The sequence below is a fragment of the Mercenaria mercenaria genome, chromosome 1 (genome assembly GCF_021730395.1).
Source record: "Mercenaria mercenaria strain notata chromosome 1, MADL_Memer_1, whole genome shotgun sequence".
Classification (NCBI taxonomy): Eukaryota; Metazoa; Mollusca; class Bivalvia; order Venerida; family Veneridae; genus Mercenaria; species Mercenaria mercenaria.
The window spans coordinates 46,545,570-46,565,465 of NC_069361.1; the positions used below are offsets into that span (position 1 = coordinate 46,545,570).

Sequence of the window (19,896 nt, forward strand, 5' to 3'; positions counted from 1 at the left end):
ACAAGCTTAATGTGGACAGACGGACAGATGGCAAAGGCAAAAACAATATGTCTCCCCTACCTATGGTGGATACATAATAATGACTCATGTTTCCCACAACTGCCTAATCATCTAGATTGGCATTTCTTCTCCATTATGTATCTGAGTCAACCACCTATATCATTGGCATCAATATTTTCGGTAATTCAAGGGCCATAATTCCGAAGTGCCTGCGCCAATTTGGCTATTTATCAAACTTGCCCGAGGACTTATTTATAAACACATTTTGTTCAAGTTTGGTAAAGATCAGATGAGATATGTTTGACTTAGAACGCTGACAAGATCTGTGACAGACAGACAGACACAGGGACACACAGACAGGAGTAAATCAATGTCTCCCACCACAGTGCTGTGGGCGACATAATAATTATCACCCATTTTATGGTCATTTTACATGCGTTTCTATGCTTCATTACATTTTTACTCAGAAATTTGTATCAATGATTGGTAAATAAGTGAGTGCCATGTAAACGATTCCAAAACTACAAAAAAATGGCTTCTGTTTGAACTCAATTCCAGCTGGGTGTATAACTCGTGATACAACCTTAAAACCTATTAAATTAAATGATACTTATAAAATTAACCTGTATAGGAGAGATCGCCGTGACGTCACGCGTTAACATCTGTTTATCTGGTGGTTGGCAAAACAAATGTTTTTAACACTGTTTGCGTATTGAATCAGAATTTTTAATTTTTAATAACTTTTTTGCTCATTTATGGATTTTCAAAATTCAAAAAGATTTGAAATACTAACGATCTTCATATTTTTGTATCCAAATATCTTTTTTCAAATAATAACCGTTTTAAATGACATATAATTTTAAAAGCGGCGTAGTGATTTTCACAACCTTTAGAAAAACAGTGTAAGTTAAGCGTTCATAATTAATCCATTTTATTTCGAAATAACATTTAAAAATAATCAATAAATTGCTTGTTTTACAACCTTTCCATTGATCAAAAAATTATTTATGTAATTTGTGTTTTAAAAAAAGTTTAGACCGTTAGAAAAACATCACTGTTAACAAAAAAAACATGGACGATCGGCTTCTGCCCACCCGATCACTGTCTTATCAGTTCTAAAAATAGAAAATACACCGGATTTGTATACAAACACGATCTCTCCTATAGAGCAATAACCTATTTACATTAAAATTTTAACCTTTCCAAAAGGTATCCAATCTTGAGAGGAAGCACTTACCTGAAGTAGAAGTTTGGACACATTGCATTCCACAAAACTGCAGTACAAGCCCCTGTTTTGTCCCCTACCAATAAATGTGCCTAAAATATAGATTTACCTGATCATTGTTATAAACAAGAGGACCATGATGGTCCTGAATCGCTCACCTCTTCCCAGTTTTGAGTATGACGTCGTTTTTCCTATTATTTGACATAGTGACCTAGTTTTTGAGCTCATGTGACCCAGTTTTGAACTTAACCTAGATATTATCAAGATAAAAATTCTGACCAATTTTCATGAAGATCCATTGAAAAATATGGTCTCTAGAGAGGTCACAAGATTTTCCTATTATTTGACCTATTGACCTAGTTTTCAAAGGTACGTGACCCTGTTTTGAACTTTACCTAGATATCATCAAGGGGAACATTCTCACTAATTTTCATGAAGATCTCATGAAAAATATGGCCTCTAGAGAGGTCACAAGGTTTTTCTATTTTTATACCTACTGGCCTAGTTTTTGACTGCACGTGACCCAGTTTCGAAACTGACCCAGATATTATCAAGGTGAACATTCAGATCAATTTTCATGAAGATCCATTGAAAATATGACCTCTAGAGAAGTCAAAAGATTCTAATAATTTTAGACCTACTGACCTAGTTTTTGACCGCAGTTGACCCAGTTTCAAAGTTGACCTAGATATCATCAAGATGAACATTCAGACCAACTTTCATACAGATCCCATGAAAAGTATGCCCTCTAGAGAGGTCACAAGGTTTTTTTATTATTTGACCTACTGACCTAGTTTTTTAAGGCACGTGACCCAGTTTCAAATCTGACCTAGATATCATCAAGATGAACATTCTGACCAATTTTTATGGAGATCCATTCACAAGTATGGCCTCTAGAGAGATCACAAGGTTTTTCTATTTTTAGACCTACTGACCTAGTTTTTGACCGCAGTTGACCCTGTTTCGAACCTGACCTAGATATCATCAAGATGAACATTCAGACCAATTTTCATACAGATCCCATGAAAAATATGGCCTTTAGAGAGGTCACAAGGTTTTTCTATTATTTGACCTACTGACCTAGTTTTTGAAGGCACGTGACCCACTTTCGAACTTGATCTAGATATCATCAAGATGAACATTCAGACAAACTTTCATATAGATCCCATAAAAAATATGGCCTCTAGAGAGGTCACAAGGTTTTTCTATTATTTGACCTACTGACCTAGTTTTTGATGGCACGTGACCCACTTTCAAACTTGACCTAGATATCATCAAAGTTAACATTCTGACCAATTTTCATGAAGATCTCATGAAATATATGGCCTCTAGAGAGGTCACAAGGTTTTTCTATTTGTAGACCTACTGACCTAGTTTTGAACTTGACCTAGATATCATCAAGACGAACATTCAGACCAACTTTCATACAGATCCCATGAAAAATATGGCCTTTAGAGAGGTCACAAGGTTTTTCTATTATTTGACATAGTGACCTAGTTTTTGAAGGCATGAAACCCAGTTTCAAACTTGACCTAGATATCATCAAGGTGAACGTTCTGACCAATTTTCATGAAGATCTTGTGAAAAATATGGCCTCTAGAGAGGTCACAAGGTTTTTCTATTTTTAGACCTATTGACCTAGTTTTTGAAGGCACGTGACCCAGTTTCGAACTTGACCTAGATATCATCAAGGTGAACATTCTGACCGATTTTCATGAAGATCTTTTGAAATATATGGCCTCTAGTGAGGTCACAAGGTTTTTCTATTTTTAGACCTACTGACCTAGTTTTTGATGGCACGTGACCCGGTTTCGAACTTGACCTAGATATCATCAAGATGAACATTCTGACCAACTTTCATAAAGATCCCATGAAAAATGTGACCTCTAGAGTGGTCACAAGCAAAAGTTTACGGACGGAAGCACGCACGCACGCACTGACGCACGACGGACACCGGGCGATCACAAAAGCTCACCTTGTCATTTGTGACAGGTGAGCTAAAAACTAGAAATGTGTCCATGGGACACAGATGCCCCCACTATATGACAAAGGACACAATTTTTTTCCTAGGTCAGGGGCCATAACTCCTACAATACTGAATGAATCCGGACGCGAAACCCCAGGTGCACAACTGCACATGCTGACCAACATTCCTGTAAACTTTGGTGACTCTAGGTCAAATACTTTTGGAGCTATGTGCGACACAACATTAAAATGACCAATTTTTTACTAAGTCAGGGGCCATAACTCCTACATGACTGAATGAATCCGGACGCGAAACCCCAGGTGCACAACTACACATGCTGACCAACATTCCTGTAAAGTTTTGTGACTCTACGTCAAATACTTTTGGAGCTATGCGCGACACAACACTAAAATAAACAATTTTTACAAATTCAGGGCCCATAACTCATACACGACTGAATGAATCCAGACGCGAAATCCCAGGTGCACAACTACACATGCTGACCAACACTCCTGTAAAGTTTTGTGACTACGTCAAATACTTTTGGAGCTATGTGCGACACAACATTTTCGGAAGGACGGACGGACGGAGGACGGACAGAAAGACGGACGGACGGACGAGGGCAAATCTATATGCCCCCCACAAAGTGGGGGCATAAAAAACAAGTCAGAAAACAGCTGATGCTTATATAAGAAACAAGGCAGTCTGAAAGACAGCTAAATCCCCCGCCACTGCTATGGATAGTGAAAGGGTAAACCTTTGATTTTAGCTGTGACCTTGACCTTGAACTGACATGGCTGACTCATGAATTCTGCACAACGTCTTGATGAGGTGATCATTTGACCAAAGTTTCATGAAAATCCTTCAAGGGGTTTAGGAGATACAGAGCTGAAACCTTTGACCTTCAGTTGTGACCTTGACCTTGAGTTGACATGGCTGACTCATGAGTTCTTGATGAGGTGATCATTTGACCCAAGTTTGATGAAAATCCTTCAAGGGGTTAAGGAGATACAGAGTGGACACCAAATGGAAGGCTCAAACCTTCGACCCTTAGTTGTGACATTGACCTTGAGCTGGCATGGTTGACTCATAATTTCTGCACATCGTTCTGATGAGGTAATCATTTGCCCACAATTTTTTATAAAATTCCTTCAAGGGGTTTAGGAGATACAGAGCGGACACGAAATGGAAGGCTCAAACATTTGACCTTCAGTTGTGACCTTGACCTTGAGCCAACATGGCTGACTCATAAGTTCTGCACATCGCCTTGATGAGGTGATCGTTTGACCCAAGTTTGATGAAAATCCTTCAAGGGTTTTGGGATATAGAGCGGACACAAAATGGAAGGCTCAAACCTTTGACCCTAAGTTGTGACCTTGACCTTGAGCTGGCATGACTGACTCATGGGTTCTGCACTTCGTCTTGATGAGGTGATCATTTGACCCAAGTTTTATAAAATTCCTTCAAGGGGTTTAAGAGATATAGAGCGGACACAAAATGGAAGGCTCAAACCTTTGACCTGGAGTTGTGACCTTGACCTTGAGCCGGCATGGCTGACTCATGGGTTCTGCACATCGTCTTGATCAGGTGATCATTTGACCCAAGTTTTATAAAATTCCTTCAAGGGGTTTAGGAGATATAAAGCGGACACAAAATGGCAGGCTCAAACCTTTGACCTTGAGTTGTGACCTTGACCTTGAACCGACAAGGCTGACTCATGGGTTCTGCACATCGTCTTGATGAGGTGATCATTTGACCCAAGTTTCATGAAAATCCTTCAAGGGGTTTAGGAGATATGGACCGGACACGATTTTGTTACGGACGGAAGGACGGACAGACGGACGGAAGGACGGACGGAAGGACGGACGCAGACCATTCCTATAATCCCTCCGCCATGGCGGGGGATTAACAAGACTTAATTTGATAAATAGTACATCTGGGTTAGTGTAAATAGGATATTACTGTAGACTGTTTATAACTGTATATTGGTATTTTACTGAAGATTGATAACAAGAACTCACAGAACGCAAAATGTCCCCCTTGATGCGTTCAGTAATTGCACAAGAAACAGAAATGATTTGGTCACTATACACAAAAGTGTTCTGGGTCAATGTGACCATTTGACCTACTGACCTCAAAATCTATAGGGGTTGTATTCTGGTGATGATTAACCCCCCTATTAAGTTTCGTGGTCCTATGCCCAGGCATTCTCAAGATATCGTCCGGAAACCATTTAACTGTTCCGGGTCACTCTGACCTTGACTTTTGGCCTACTGACCTCAAAGTCAATAGGGGTCATCTGCTGGTTAGTCATCTGCTGGTTATGACTAACCTCTCTATCAGCTTTCATGATCCTAGGCTCAAGTGTTCTTGAGTTATCATCAGTAAACTGTTTAACTCTTCCGGGTCACTCTGACCTTGACCTTTGACCTACTGACCTCAAAATCAATAGGAGTCATCTGCTGGTCATGACCAACCTCCCAATGCACTTTCATGATCCTAGGCCCAAGCATTCTCAAGTTATCGTACAGAAACTGTTTAACTGACCTTTGACCTACTGACCTCAAAATCAATAAGGTTCATCTACTGGTCATGACCAACCTCCTTTTCAACTTTCATGATCCTAGGCTGAAGCATTCTTGAGTTATAATCCGGAAACAGTTTAACTGTTCCGGGTCAATGTGACCTTGACTTTTTACAGGTCTACTAATCTCAAAATCAATAGGGTTCATCTGCTGGTCATACTCAACTTTCATGATCCTAGGCCCAAGGGTTCTTGAGTTATCATCCCGCAACTGTTCTGGGTCACTGTGACCTTGACCTTTGACCTACTAATCTCAAAATCAATAGGGGTCATCTGCTAGTCATGACCAACCTCCCTATCAACTTTCATGATCCTAGGCCCAAGCGTTCTTGAGTTATCATCCAGAAATGGATTGTTCTACATGCAGACAGAGTGTATGACAGACCGACCGACAGACATCTGCAAAACAATATAGCAATCTTTCTTCAAAGGGAGGCATAATAACAGTAGGCCCGTAATAAATTTAGATTACTGATTCATAGAAGATTGGTAATAACAGTAGATATGTGATTTACTGTAGTGTTATGCTTACTGTAGAGTCATGATAAATGTAGTTAAGTAATTACTGCAGACTGGTAATAACAGTAAATAGGGTACTAGAGTAGATTGGTAATAACTATATATTGATGATTTACAGTAGATTGGTAGTATCTGTAGATTGGTAATTTACTGTAAATTGGTAACAACTGTAGATTGGTGCTTACTATAGTAGTGATAACTGCAGACTACTGTAGCTTGGTAATTACTGTTGATTGTTCATTAAATAAATGCAGACTGATGAACACTGCAGATTGAACAAGAGCTGTCTCCATAGGATGACACATGCCCCCGGTGGCACTTTGAATAAATAGTTATGGCTGATGTTAGAGTTTAGGACCTTTGACCTACAGAGCTGGGTCTAGCGCGACATGTCGTCTTACTGTGCCACACATTCATGCGTAGTTATTTTAAAATCCATGCATGAATGACAAAGATATGGACTGGACACGCCCATCAATGCACTATCATGAAAAATGACCTTTAACATCTAAGTGTGACCTTGACCTTTGAGCTACGGACCTGGGTCTTGCGCCTGACATGTCGTCTTACTGTGGTACACATTCATGCCAAGTTATTTGAAAATCCATCCATGGATGACAAAGATATGGACCGGAAACGCCCATCAATGCACTATCCTTTAACGTCTAAGTGTGACCTTGACCTTTAAGCTATGGACCTGGGTCTTGCGCGCGACACGTCGTCTTACTGTGGTACACATTCACGCCAAGTTATTTGAAAATCCATCCATGGATGACAAAGATATGGACCGGACACCCCCATCAATGCACTATCCTTTAACATCTAAGTGTGACCTTGACCTTTGAGCTACGGGCCTGGTCTTGCGCGCGACAAGTCGTCTTACTGTGGTACACATTCATGCCAAGTTATTTGAAAATCCATCCATGGATGACAAAGATATGGACCGGACACGCCCATCAATGCACTATCCTTTAACGTCTAAGTGTGACCTTGACCTTTGAGCTACAGACCTGGGTCTTGCGCGCCACACGTTGTCTTACTGTGGTACACATTCATGCCATGTTATTTGAAAATCCAACAATCGATGACAAAGATATGGACCGGACACGAAAATTGCGGACAGACTGACAGACGGTTCAAAAACTATATGCCTCCCTTCGGGGGCATAAAAATACTGTAGTGCTGTAGTCTAGTGATTAGTGTAAACCAGTGATTACTGACAACTGGTAATAAAGGCATAAGGAAACAATTTTTTCATGACCTTCCATGTACACTGAAAATTTCAACACAATTGGTTTTGTTATAACTGAGTTACAAGCGTTTTAACACATGACACTAATATACACCGGTGTTATTTTATAATAAGCATGGAGGCTCCAGGTATAAAGGAAACTAGAAAATGCTTTTGTAAAAAAGCGCATGTCTCCCCCAATGCAAAGTCCTATAGGCAAGAAGTCAATAGGGGTCAGGAGCGAAGTCAAAGAGACACTGATGGTTGGCTGCAATAGGGATCATCTACTTGGCATGTCCAGTCATCCCGCTAAATTTCAACACTCTTGGCCTAGTGGTTCTCAAGTCACTGTTCAGGCCCCTGTGACCTTGACCTTTGATCAAGTGACCTCAAAATAAATAGGGGTCATCTACTCTGCATGTCCAATCATCCTATTAAGTTTCAAGATAGTAGGTCAAGTGGTTCTCAAGTTATTTCCAAAAAATTATTTTACATAAACAGGCCACTGTGACCTTGACCTTTAATAGACTGACCCCAAAATCAATAGGGGTCATCTACTCTGCATGTTCAATCATCCTATGAAGTTTCAACATTCTGGGTCAAGTGGTTCTCAAGTTATTGATCGGAACTGGTTATCAATGTTCAGGCCTCTGTGACCTTGACCTTTAACGGAGTGACCCCAAAATCAATAGGGGTCATTTACTCTGCATGAACAATCATCCTATGAAGGGTCATCATTCTGGGTCAAGTGGTTCACAAGTTACTGACCGTAAATGGTTTTCAATGTTCAGGCCCCTGTGACCTTGACCTTTAATGGAGTGACCCCAAAATCGATAGGGGTCATCTACTTTTCATGACCAATCATCCTATCAAGTTTCAACATTCTGGGTCAAGTGGTTCTCTAGTTATTGATCGGAAATGGTTTTCCATGTTCAGGCCCCTGTGACCTTGACCTTTGATGGAGTGACCCCAAAATCAATAGGGGTCATCTACTCTTCATGACCAATCATCCTATGAAGTTTCAACATTCTGGGTGAAGTGGTTCTCTAGTTATTGATCGGAAATGGTTTTCAATGTTCAGGCCCCTGTGACCTTGACCTTTGATGGAGTGACCCCAAAATCAATAGGGGTCATCTACTCTTCATGACCAATCATCCTATGAAGTTTCAACATTCTGGGTCAAATGGTTCTCCAGTTATTGCTCGGAAATGAAGTGTGACGTACGGACGGAAGGACGGACGGACAGGGCAAAAACAATATGTCTCCTGGGGGAGACATAATTAGATTCTACATAAAGATGTATTGTTCTCTCATTACACCCACCAAGCAGATTCTGCAAGAATTTAAAACTGTTTATGTGATTTTTCCCTTCACAAAAGTCACTGTTTATAGGTTGGTAAGGGTATTTAGTAAGTTAGAATCTAGAGTCCAAGATCTACCTGGTATAGAGTGCATCTTCCCATAACATTGATGCTGTGGCAGCCATTGTAACAGAAGACTAAAGATATACAGTTTAACAAAATAGCTGCATCAGTGGGCATGCCATTGGGAAGTGTTCATAAAATTCTGACTAAACACTTGAACTTCAAACGTGCAAGATAAATACTCCATCTTTTGACAAAAAAGCAAAAGTCCAGAGTGCAATGTTGCAAAAACCTTCTAAAAATCTATAAAAATGAAAATGAAAGAGGTTAAACTTCTCACAGGGGATGAGGCATTCGTATATCATTCCGAACCTCAAAGGCACATAAACAACATACAGTGGCTTAGGAAAGTGCAAGAATGATCAGTTATCGCAAAAAAAAATCAAGTTGCTGCAAACGGTTTCTTTAACAGTTATGCAAATACCCAGTGCAACCGGCAGATCTACTAGCGAACAGGACAGTGATTAGTGTGACTGATGATACATGTCGACTGGTCATTACTGTAGATTGGTGGTTACTGTTGATGGAGATTACAGTATACTTGTAATTATATGCAAGAGGAAATCATTCTTACCATATTGATGGACATATTTCTTAAGAATCTGTGGTCTACTGGTGACCATAATTAGAAAGTTGCATAAAATTTACATTATTATTACACTTACCTGAAATGGCCATTTATCATATTTGCCAGGTTTAGCATAATGTATCATCCGTGACTTGAGTAGGACTTTCACCAGCAATACAGGATGAGCAATCTTTACTGTACTCCATTTCTTTGCCAGGTCTTTGATACTGTATATATCCTGAAGTTTGATGTCACCAAGGTCTGCCACAGCTGGAACTGTTCAATTACATGGAAAACGTTGAAAGGTCTATACACTTAACACGATAAACAAACTTCATGTAAAAAATATTTCTGGAGTTTAAAACCTTGTATTTTCAAAGAAATCGTTTGTTTCTTTACTTAACTATTGTAAACAGAAGCATAGCAAAGTTTGAACATCCTGAAATTTAGACTTCTCTATTTAAGGGAGTTGAAAAATGTCTATGAAACTGATTCAAAATTTATTTGCACCATTTTACTCAGTTTATCCAAGAAAAGAGCAAGAAGAAACTGTGAATGGAAGACAGACATGCCAACATGAACTAGAGGGGCAGTGGTTGAGGTCTTAGCAGGAAGGAACATTTGTGCTAGCAACCTTAGTCTGATTCCTGGATGCAACCGATATCCCACCTGCTTTCACTACATGGTGATTACTTGGATTGGTACTGTTTCTCACAGTATTGGCCTAAACTGGATACTGGAGGCAAACATAACATCTACAATGGGCTCTTTTGGACAGAAGATTGTTCTATCCTTTCAAGGCGGAGACCTTCATCGACTATTCTTTTTAAAATAACTTTTTACCATTACCTAACTTACCATGAAACCCCTTACGACAGTAATATGTAATATTGTGAAAATATATGACAGAAAGTCCAGAATACAAAGTGACCATTTAAACTTAAAAGCCCCTATCACTGGTAAAATTATAGAAAATAAAGATAGAAGTTTGCTCTATTTTATCTTAATAGTCATTTCTGTGTGAAATTCTGAACTGATCTTTGCAATGTTTTTTCTTAACAATAACAAATTTAATTACTAATTGAAGTCTAATGTGTGAACTATCTAATCCACAACACAAAACTAGAGCTAACACTTAAGATGATTAATACCATCCGAACACCCCTTTATATTAGAAGAAAGGAGACATATTTCGATACGGCTGCTAAAATACCCCATAAAAACTTGAATACATGACGCAATTTTTTTACGATTTTTTTCATTTTCTTAAAGGGATGCGTAATATATACCAAGGTAGAGCTTCAAACATTTTTTTCCAGCTTGAAAACCCGAAAATATCGGCGAAAATCGGACAATTTTGTCAAGTGTCATGTGTTTACATTTGGGCTGTGCTTTTTTAGCCTCCTCTTGAAGAGCGTTTTATTGGGCGGGTCTAAAAACACGTACGGAACAGAATCTGTGATGATATACTGTAAAGTTGATTTTATTTGCGAGTTTAAATTTTTTGTATTTGTAAATTTAATTAATAAGTATCGTACATATCCAGAGCACCGGATAATGTGTCAGTTTAATAATTAGGCAAAATACAAAATTTCGCGGTTCCGGGTTGTTGGTGTTTGATCGTTAAAATCATTATCTTTCAAGGATGCTCAAATAAATTGCAATTAAAACGGATCGTTTGTTATTTCTTTATTTCCAGCAAATTATTACTGATCAATATTATTAAGCAGCTCGTACATTGTTAAACAAACACGCTAATTAGCCGCGATTTTCTCGTTTGATGTGCCCATAATTATGAGCACATCTTTGTTCGCACGTCTGTTAAAGTGCTAAGGTGCTGACAGCTTGAGAAAGTTCTCAAATACTTTAGAAAGAATTTGTCTGTCAGTTATTGTCACTGTTGTCTGTAAACGATTATGCAGCAATTGTGATTTTCATGAGAAATCGTTTTTACGCATGCCGCTAATGGCCGATTTCAACTTTGTAAACGTTTTCGACTGATTTTTCGGTGTGTGATATATTCCAATGTAATCATTTTTCCCAAGATTTTGATACAAGATCGGGGCTGCGTCATATACATGCTAGCGTGATATATTCAAGTTTTTACGGTATGCACCACCTAAACCATTTTCCACTCTAGGAAAAATAACTGCAGCTATAGTATGCATTACAAATAAGTCATGCACATCTACCCTTTCCGGATATCATGTGTATGAAAATCCGAAAAAAGACATGCTTTACTTTTTAGGGGTGTGGAAAGGGGCTACTGGTGCCCATTCCCTTAAAATATGACATGCATTTCATAGTGGTCGTATGTATTATAACTTTGCAAGTACATGTGCAACAAAATTGAAATGGGGTGAGTCATTAGTGCCATGCCCTTCTTCTTCCCCAACATTTGTCACTAATATATAAAGCACATCTACACTAAGTCTTGATAGACTGGTGTATAAAATTTCATTGAAATCCATTTGTAACTTTAGAAGTACAGCACAACACAATCTTCATACAAGACTGAAGCATGAGAGCTCACCTATCCCCAGCCTGGACACCTTTGTCCATGATGTCCCAGAAAAAATATCCAAAATGTTTAGGTAGTTTTCTTAACAAACTTCAGGAGGATGGAGGATGACCCCACGCACCCCTTCTACAAACCCCCGGCCCCTCCAACAAGCTTAACCCATCCCAGGAAAAAATGACATGCAATGCATACCTACACTTTATTGTGATCATTCATGAAGTTTTATTGGAATAGCTTTTTGCGACAGACTGACCAACACTCAGTTTCAATTTTTTGTGGTATAAAACACCTTTGACAAAAATATAACCTGTGGTTTTCCAGATGTTTCCATACATTTCCATGGTAGACCAGACACTGGTATAGTATCCTCTAGATGATGTCATAGGGAGGTCCATCTGTTCCAGGTGCCCACAGTCTTCACACCATTGTAAACCACTCAACTCTGGTAAAAAAAAAAACAAGAGGACCATGATGGTTCTGAATCGCTCACCTCTTCCAACATGACCCAGTTTTGAGTATGACGTCGTTTTTTTTCTATTATTTGACATAGTGACCTAGTTTTTGAGCTCATGTGACCCAGTTTTGAACTTGACCTAGATATTATCAAGATAAAACTTCTGACCAATTTTCATGAAAATCCATTGAAAAATATGGTCTCTAGAGAGGTCCACAAGGCTTTTCTTATTTGACCTATTGACCTAGTTTTCGAAGGTACGTGATCCTGTTTGAACTTTACCAGATATCATCAAGGTGAACATTCTCACTAATTTTCATGAAGATTTCTTGAAAAATATGGCCTCTAGAGAGGTCACAAGGTTTTTCTATTTTTATACCTACTGGCCTACTTTTTGACCGCACGTGACCCAATTTCGAAACTGACCTAGATATCATCAAGGTGAACATTCAGATCAATTTTCATGATTTGTTTGTTTGTTTTGGGTTTAACGCCGTTTTTCAACAGTATTTCAGTCATGTAACGGCGGGCAGTTAACCTAACCAGTGTTCCTGGATTCTGTACCAGTACTAACCTGTTCTCCGCAAGTAACTGCCAACTTCCCCACATGAATCAGAGGTGGAGGACTAATGATTTCAGACACAATGTCGTTTATCAAATAGTCACGGAAAACATACGCCCAGCCCGAGGATCGAACTCACGACCCCGTGATCCGTAGACCACCAACGCTCTACCTAATGAGCTAAGCGGGCGGGCTTCAATTTTCATGTAGATCCATAGAAAAATATGGCCTCTAGAGAGGTCAAAAGATTTTAATAATTTTAGACCTACTGACCTAGTTTTTGACCGCAGTTGACCCAGTTTCAAACATGACCTAGGTATCATCAAGATGAACATTCAGACCAACTTTCATACAGATCCCATGAAAAGTATGGCCTCTAGAGAGGTCACAAGGTTTTTTTTATTATTTGCCCTACTGACCTAGTTTTTTAAGGCACGTGACCCAGTTTAAAACTTGACCTAGATATCATCAAGGTGAACATTCTGACCAATTTTTATGGAGATCCATTCACAAGTATGGCCTCTAGAGAGGTCACAAAGTTTTTCTGTTTTTAGACCTACTGACCTAGTTTTTGACCGCACATGACCCTGTTCCAAACTTGACCTAGATATCATCAAGATGAACATTCTGACCAACTTTCATACAGATCCCATGAAAAATATGGCCTTTAGAGAGGTCAGAAGGTTTTTCTATTATTTGACCTACTGACCTAGTTTTTGATGACACGTGACCCACTTTCAAACTTGACCTAGATATCATCAAGGTGAATGTTCTGACCAATTTTCATGAAGATCTTGTGAAATATATGGCCTCTAGAGAGGTCACAAGGTTTTTCTATTTTTAGACCTACTGACCTAGTTTTTGACAGCACGTGACCCAGTTTCAAACTTGACCTAGATACCATCAAGGTGAACGTTCTGACCAGACCAATTTTCATGAAGATCTTGTGAAATATATGGCCTCTAGAGAGGTCACAAGGTTTTTCTATTTTTAGACCTACTGACCTAGTTTTTGACGGCACGTGACCCAGTTTCGAACTTGATTTAGATATCATCAAGGTGAACTTTCTGACCAATTTTCCTGAAGATTTTTGAAATATATGGCCTCTAGAGAGGTCACAAGGTTTTTCTATTTTTAGACCTACTGACCTACTTTTTGAAGGCACGTGGCCCAGTTTCGAACTTGACCTAGAAATCATCAAGATGAACATTCTGACCAACTTTCATAAAGATCCCATGAAAAATGTGACCTCTAGAGTGGTCACAAGCAAAAGTTTACGGACGGACGGACGCACGGACGGACGATGGACACGGCGCGATCACAAAAGCTCACCTTGTCACTTTGTGACAGGTGAGCTAAAAACAACATGTATCATTGCCATGCAGTACAGAATCCTCTAATGGAATGGGACTTACAAAGAAAATTGTCAACTGCAGCATAACCTAATGATCTAATACATGACAATGATGCATTTGAAATAGTACGCTATATGCTATATATATACAATACTATGAATAAAAAGTTACTGTAGTGTTAGTACCTTATAACGATATTCGAAAATTTGTTGGATTATACAGCCCAACAACACAACTTACACATTGTGTCTTATTCTGCATACTGGTCATCTTCAAAAGGACAGCATTTGACTGTTTGTTTGGGTTTAACGCCATTTTTTAATAGTATTTCAGTGATGTAACTGCGAACAGTTATCCAACCCTGTGTTTATGCACCCTGTACCCGCATTAACCTGTTCTATGCTAGTAACTGCCAAATCCCCCATGTGAATCAGAGGTGGAAGATGAATGATTTCAGACACAATGTCTTTTATCAAATCATCACAGAGAACACACGCCTTGCCCGGGGACCGAACACATGACCCTGTGATCCATAGACCTGCACTCTCCCTACTGAGCTAATCATGACGACAGCATACCTATGTCCAGATAATAGCCTTGTACCTAGAGTCTTAACTCACAAAATATAAAACCAACCATTATCAAAATGCAAGGATAAAATGAGCAAACAATATTCAAGAAATCTCAACCTGAATGTGACCTTGAATGTTAACCCAAATACGGTGGCAATCAATTTAACCACAATAAACAAGCTATCTTACACTTCCCTAAATCACTGTGTCCTTGAAATATGACATCAGAAGAAAACATAATTTGTTAAAACTTGTTGTCTGATCTCTTATTCTTCTTTTTACCCTATCACCAGTGCTTAAAACTTCTATAAAAAAACACTTTTATTTACATGCATGCTAGTTCTTTGTTTAAAACTGCAAAACGTAACAGCTTTACATTTAAATAAAAAAAAAATGATTTCGAATCCATTGACAAAGGAACAGTAGGACCCCAACAAATCAACAGCTACTACAATGTCACGCTTTTATCTGTAAGGAGATATGCACATCTAAGTTGCACTAAATACATGCAGCGAAATGTTAACTCAGATAACAAAAGAATACTCTGTACTAAAAAGGTATGGAAACTGAAAATTTTTATTAACCCTTACCATGCTGACACAAATGATTCTTCCTTTAAGACCAGTGCAGATCGTGATAAGCCTGTACATCCATGCAGTCTGATCATGATCTGCACTGTTTGCCATTCAGTCTGTATCTTTTTTGTTTCCATCCCTTTTAACAGTTATAAATGGTAGATTTAAAGATAAACAAATTCATTACAGAAAAAAAATAACTCCTGTACTAAATAGATAGATCTGCACATTTTGAATACCTCTACACTTACTACAATATACGATATAATATCTCCTGTACATGTAGGTGTCCTGGCAGAGTGGCTTATAGTAGCACATGCCCTTAACTTCTGTTTATTTGAGCCTTGGAAAAAGGGCAAGGAAGCCTTCAACCACTTGAATTGTGGAAGGTCTGGTTCTTACTCTAAGACAGAGCCAATCTGCAGCTGTAATAATGCAAACACATAACTCTGGGTTCCCTCACCCACAACCCTACTAAAGATGGAGAGAAAAATTTCAGCTGGTTGGTCTCTGGCATGAAGGATAGTGGTTAGGAAAAATCGATTCTAGTCAGTGACAAAGACCACTTTAAGCATTTTTAAGTTTCTTTCCAAGTCTTTTTTTTTTTATAAAGTTTTCTGCAATTTTTCTTTCTTGTGTAAATTGCAATTTTCAATTACTCACATAATTTATCGATCAAATTAGTTTAAATATACCATTGCAGCTTTTAAACATCAGTTTTGTTATCAGTTTTGTTATATACTATATGTTACTCTTTAGTTGGGTCCAAAGCTAAGATCTTGTTTGCTATCTTGCCAACTTTAAATCAATCTTATATTTAATAAATCTTTTCTCTTACATATTATTGTGCCTGCCCATGATGAAATAATACACAGAGGGACACCAGGTCCTGGGATCTGCCCCTACAATCAAAGCTGGGAAGAAGTCATATCACCTATGATTGTGACAGTGCGATATTAAACCCAACAAACAAAAACAAAAACTTATCTTATTGTAAACACAAAACATACAAAACACAAGAAAAAAAATCAAACAAAAGCTTTAAATATATGCACAAATTTAAGCCTTTCTAAAATTGCTAAGCTAAGAAAATAGTTCATTAAACAGTTATTCAACTGAAGTAAAGTAGAGATGAAATAAAAATTATGTGCTTTGGTTTGAAAAGAAAATTCAACAAAGCAGTTAGCATGTTACCATGAAACAAGAGCACCGCCTTGCGGGTGCTGACGCTCATCTGATTTTTTTTGTATAATAGAAATATTGTCCTACCCATGATTTTCTAAGTCTAAAAAGGGCCATCATTCTTGCAAAAAGCAGGATAGAGTTATGTTTCTTGATGTACAGTGTCCACTTATGATGGTGAAAAACTGTTGCAAGTTTTAAAGCAATAGCTTTGATAGTTTATGAGAAAATGTGACTTAAACATAATATTCAACCAAGAAAATGATTTTTCTAAGTCCAAAAGGGGCAATAATTATTGCAAAAAGCAGGATGGAGTTATGTTGCTTGCTGTACAGGGTCAGCTTATGATGGTGAACAAGTGTTGCAAGTTTCAAAGCAATAGCTTTGATAGTTTAAGAGAAAAAGTTTACCTAAACATAAAACTTAACCAAGAAATCTGATATTTTCTAAGTCCAAAAGGGGCCATAAATCTTGCAAAAAGCAGGATGGAGTTATGTTTCTTGCTGTACAGGGTCAGCCTATGATGGTGAACAAGTGTTGCAAGTTTTAAAGCAATAGCTTTGATAGTTTAGGATAAATGCTGACCTAAACATAAAACTTAACCAAGAAAACTGATTTTCTAAGTCCAAAAGGGGCAATAATTCTTGCAAAAAGCAAGATGGAGTTATGTTTCTTGATGTACAGGGTCAGCTTATGATGGTGAACAAGTATTCCAAGTTTCAAAGCAATAGCTTTCATAGTTTAGGAGAAAAGTTGACCTAAACATAAAACTTAACCAAGAAATCTGATATTTTCTAAGTAAAAAAGGGGCCATAAATCTTGCAAAAAGCAAGATGGAGTTATGTTTCTTGCTATACAGGGTCAGCTTATGATGGTGAACAAGTATTCCAAGTTTCAAAGCAATAGCTTTGATAGTTTTGGAGAAAAGCTGACCTAAACATAAAACTTAACCAGGCAACGCCGACGCAGACGCCGACGCCGACGCCGACACCGACGCCGACGCCGACAACCGCTCAAGTGATGACAATAACTCATCATTTTTTTTCAAAAAATCAGATGAGCTAAAAATCAATATGTCTACCCTTACTTAAAGTGATAGTTAAAAAATTTACCTTTTTTTGAATTATCACAATTTAAAACATAATAAAAACATATAAGAATATAATCAGAAATCATTTTATTTAGAACTGTGTGCAAACTTTTGAACAGCACTGTAATAAATTGGACAACCTGCACACAAGCATGAAAACCTTTTAGCTATCATTTTACAACATTCAGGCAGTTAATCATGGCGGAAGGACAAACTAAGGATGATACTGATAAGGACTTTGGGGTAAATACAGAGGAATATTCTGCATCAGAAGACTCTCAGTCTGTTTTCTGTGATCCTTGTAAATTTGAAAACACTGAATCAGAGGCATATGGATTTTGTCACGACTGTAATGAATTTTTGTGTCAACTTTGTTTGCAGTCACACAGAAAATTCAGGGCATTCCGAGATCACAGTATTCTCATTGGTGATGCAATTCCCAGAAATCTTCAACAAGGAGGGGAAAAATTAGCCCTCAAACTCTGTGATGATCATCGCATGAATGAAGTGCAATTTTACTGTTGTGATCACAATTCTGTGTTTTGTGGCCTGTGTAAAACAGCTAAACATTTGACTTGTGACAGTAAGAGGATTTCTGAAATCTGTAACAGTACCACTTATTTTCAAAGTACATTAGATCAGACTGTGCAGGATATTGGGACGATGAAAAAGGAGTATGAAAAGCTGAAATCATCTGATATTGAAAAAATTGATTCCATAAGGGCTGTGACTCAAAGCTGCAGATTTCAGCTTAAATCAATGAGACAACAAATGGAAATGTTTTTTGATACTATTGAGAAAGAGATAGACTGTGAAGAAACTAGGGACGACAGATCTGTTGAAGACTTGAGGGAAAATATTGCGACGTACACTGATGTAGTAAATCACCTATCTTCACTGCACGACCATATTGATCAAGTTACAAAATCAAGTGACAAGGTTGCACACTTTGCTGCACAGGCAAAGCTAAAAAAGCTGCATGCAGAGTACTGTATCATCAAAGAGACCGTACATTTCAACGAGGAGAAAAAGATAGCTCAAAAGTTACACATGACGATAACAGAAGTACAAAAAGAGTGTGACAGAATTTGCAAAATCTCAAATGAACCAAAAAAGGTAGAAACAAAGAAAGAGCAGACAGAAATAAAGGAAGTGAAAAGGACAATGGAAAAAATGACAGAACAAGTCCAGGAGATAGGTTCCAGTCAGCGAGAACCAGACTGCTTAAATATGCATTCTACACAAACACTTGATTCTGACGGAACTAACTCCAATACAAGTCAGATACCTGGAAAGACAGTAGAAAAGCTCAATTTAAAACCATCATTTACAGATGATAAGGTTAAAGGTCACATAAAACCCGTAAAAGCTATAGTGGAAAAATCAAATTCCTCTTCAAAGTTGAAAGTGTTTGCAAATATGAAAATCAAGAAGAAATACTTGGTGTCAATCAAGACAGATGACACAACTACAAGTAACATCACCAGTTCCTTATTTCTTCCCGACAGGTCCCTCATTCTTTGTGACAATGCAAATTCAAATATCCTTATACTAGACAAAGACTTCAGCCTATGTGATAAGCTACATACTGGAGGTAGCCCTTGGGATATGGCTCTCACAACTGCAAATGAAATTGCTGTCACCATAACAGAGCAAAATGGGTTGAAATATATAACCAAGGATTCTGGGAAGCTTCATGAAGGGGCAAGCATCCATTTCAAGCGAACCGCCTGGGGAATATCAGCATACAAGGGGTACTTGATAATCTCATTTCACGACAACCCAGGGAAAGGTGCTATTGAGATTCGAACAAAAAAAGGGGAAATAATAAGGCAGATCTATCTGAAGGAGCATGGAAGGGAGGTTTTAGTGGCTCCATTTTACCTGTCTGTAAATCAAGCAAATGGAAACATTGTTGTAACTGATGGTGAGAAACAACACCTAATTTGCTCCAACTTTGAAGGAGAAGTTCTGAAGAAATTTAAACATGATGATTTAAAATGGGCGAAAAAAGTGATCTTAGATGAAAAAGGGGACTGCCTAGTTTGTGCAAGCTTTGCAAACAAGT

The 19,896-nt window shown here is 38.3% G+C and overlaps 1 protein-coding gene across 1 annotated transcript in view; it reads right to left on the minus strand.

Annotated features, from left to right (window-relative positions):
- Positions 1-19,896, minus strand: part of LOC123539775 (RPA-related protein RADX-like) — a 30,977-nt gene that overhangs the window by 1,580 nt on the left and 9,501 nt on the right. The window contains exons 4-6 of the mRNA XM_053546554.1: positions 12,346-12,480; positions 9,615-9,793; positions 1,238-1,317 (exon numbers count right to left, since the gene is read on the minus strand). Of these exons, the coding sequence (XP_053402529.1) occupies positions 1,238-1,317; positions 9,615-9,793; positions 12,346-12,480 (394 nt within the window). The remainder of the gene's footprint in view (positions 1-1,237; positions 1,318-9,614; positions 9,794-12,345; positions 12,481-19,896) is intronic.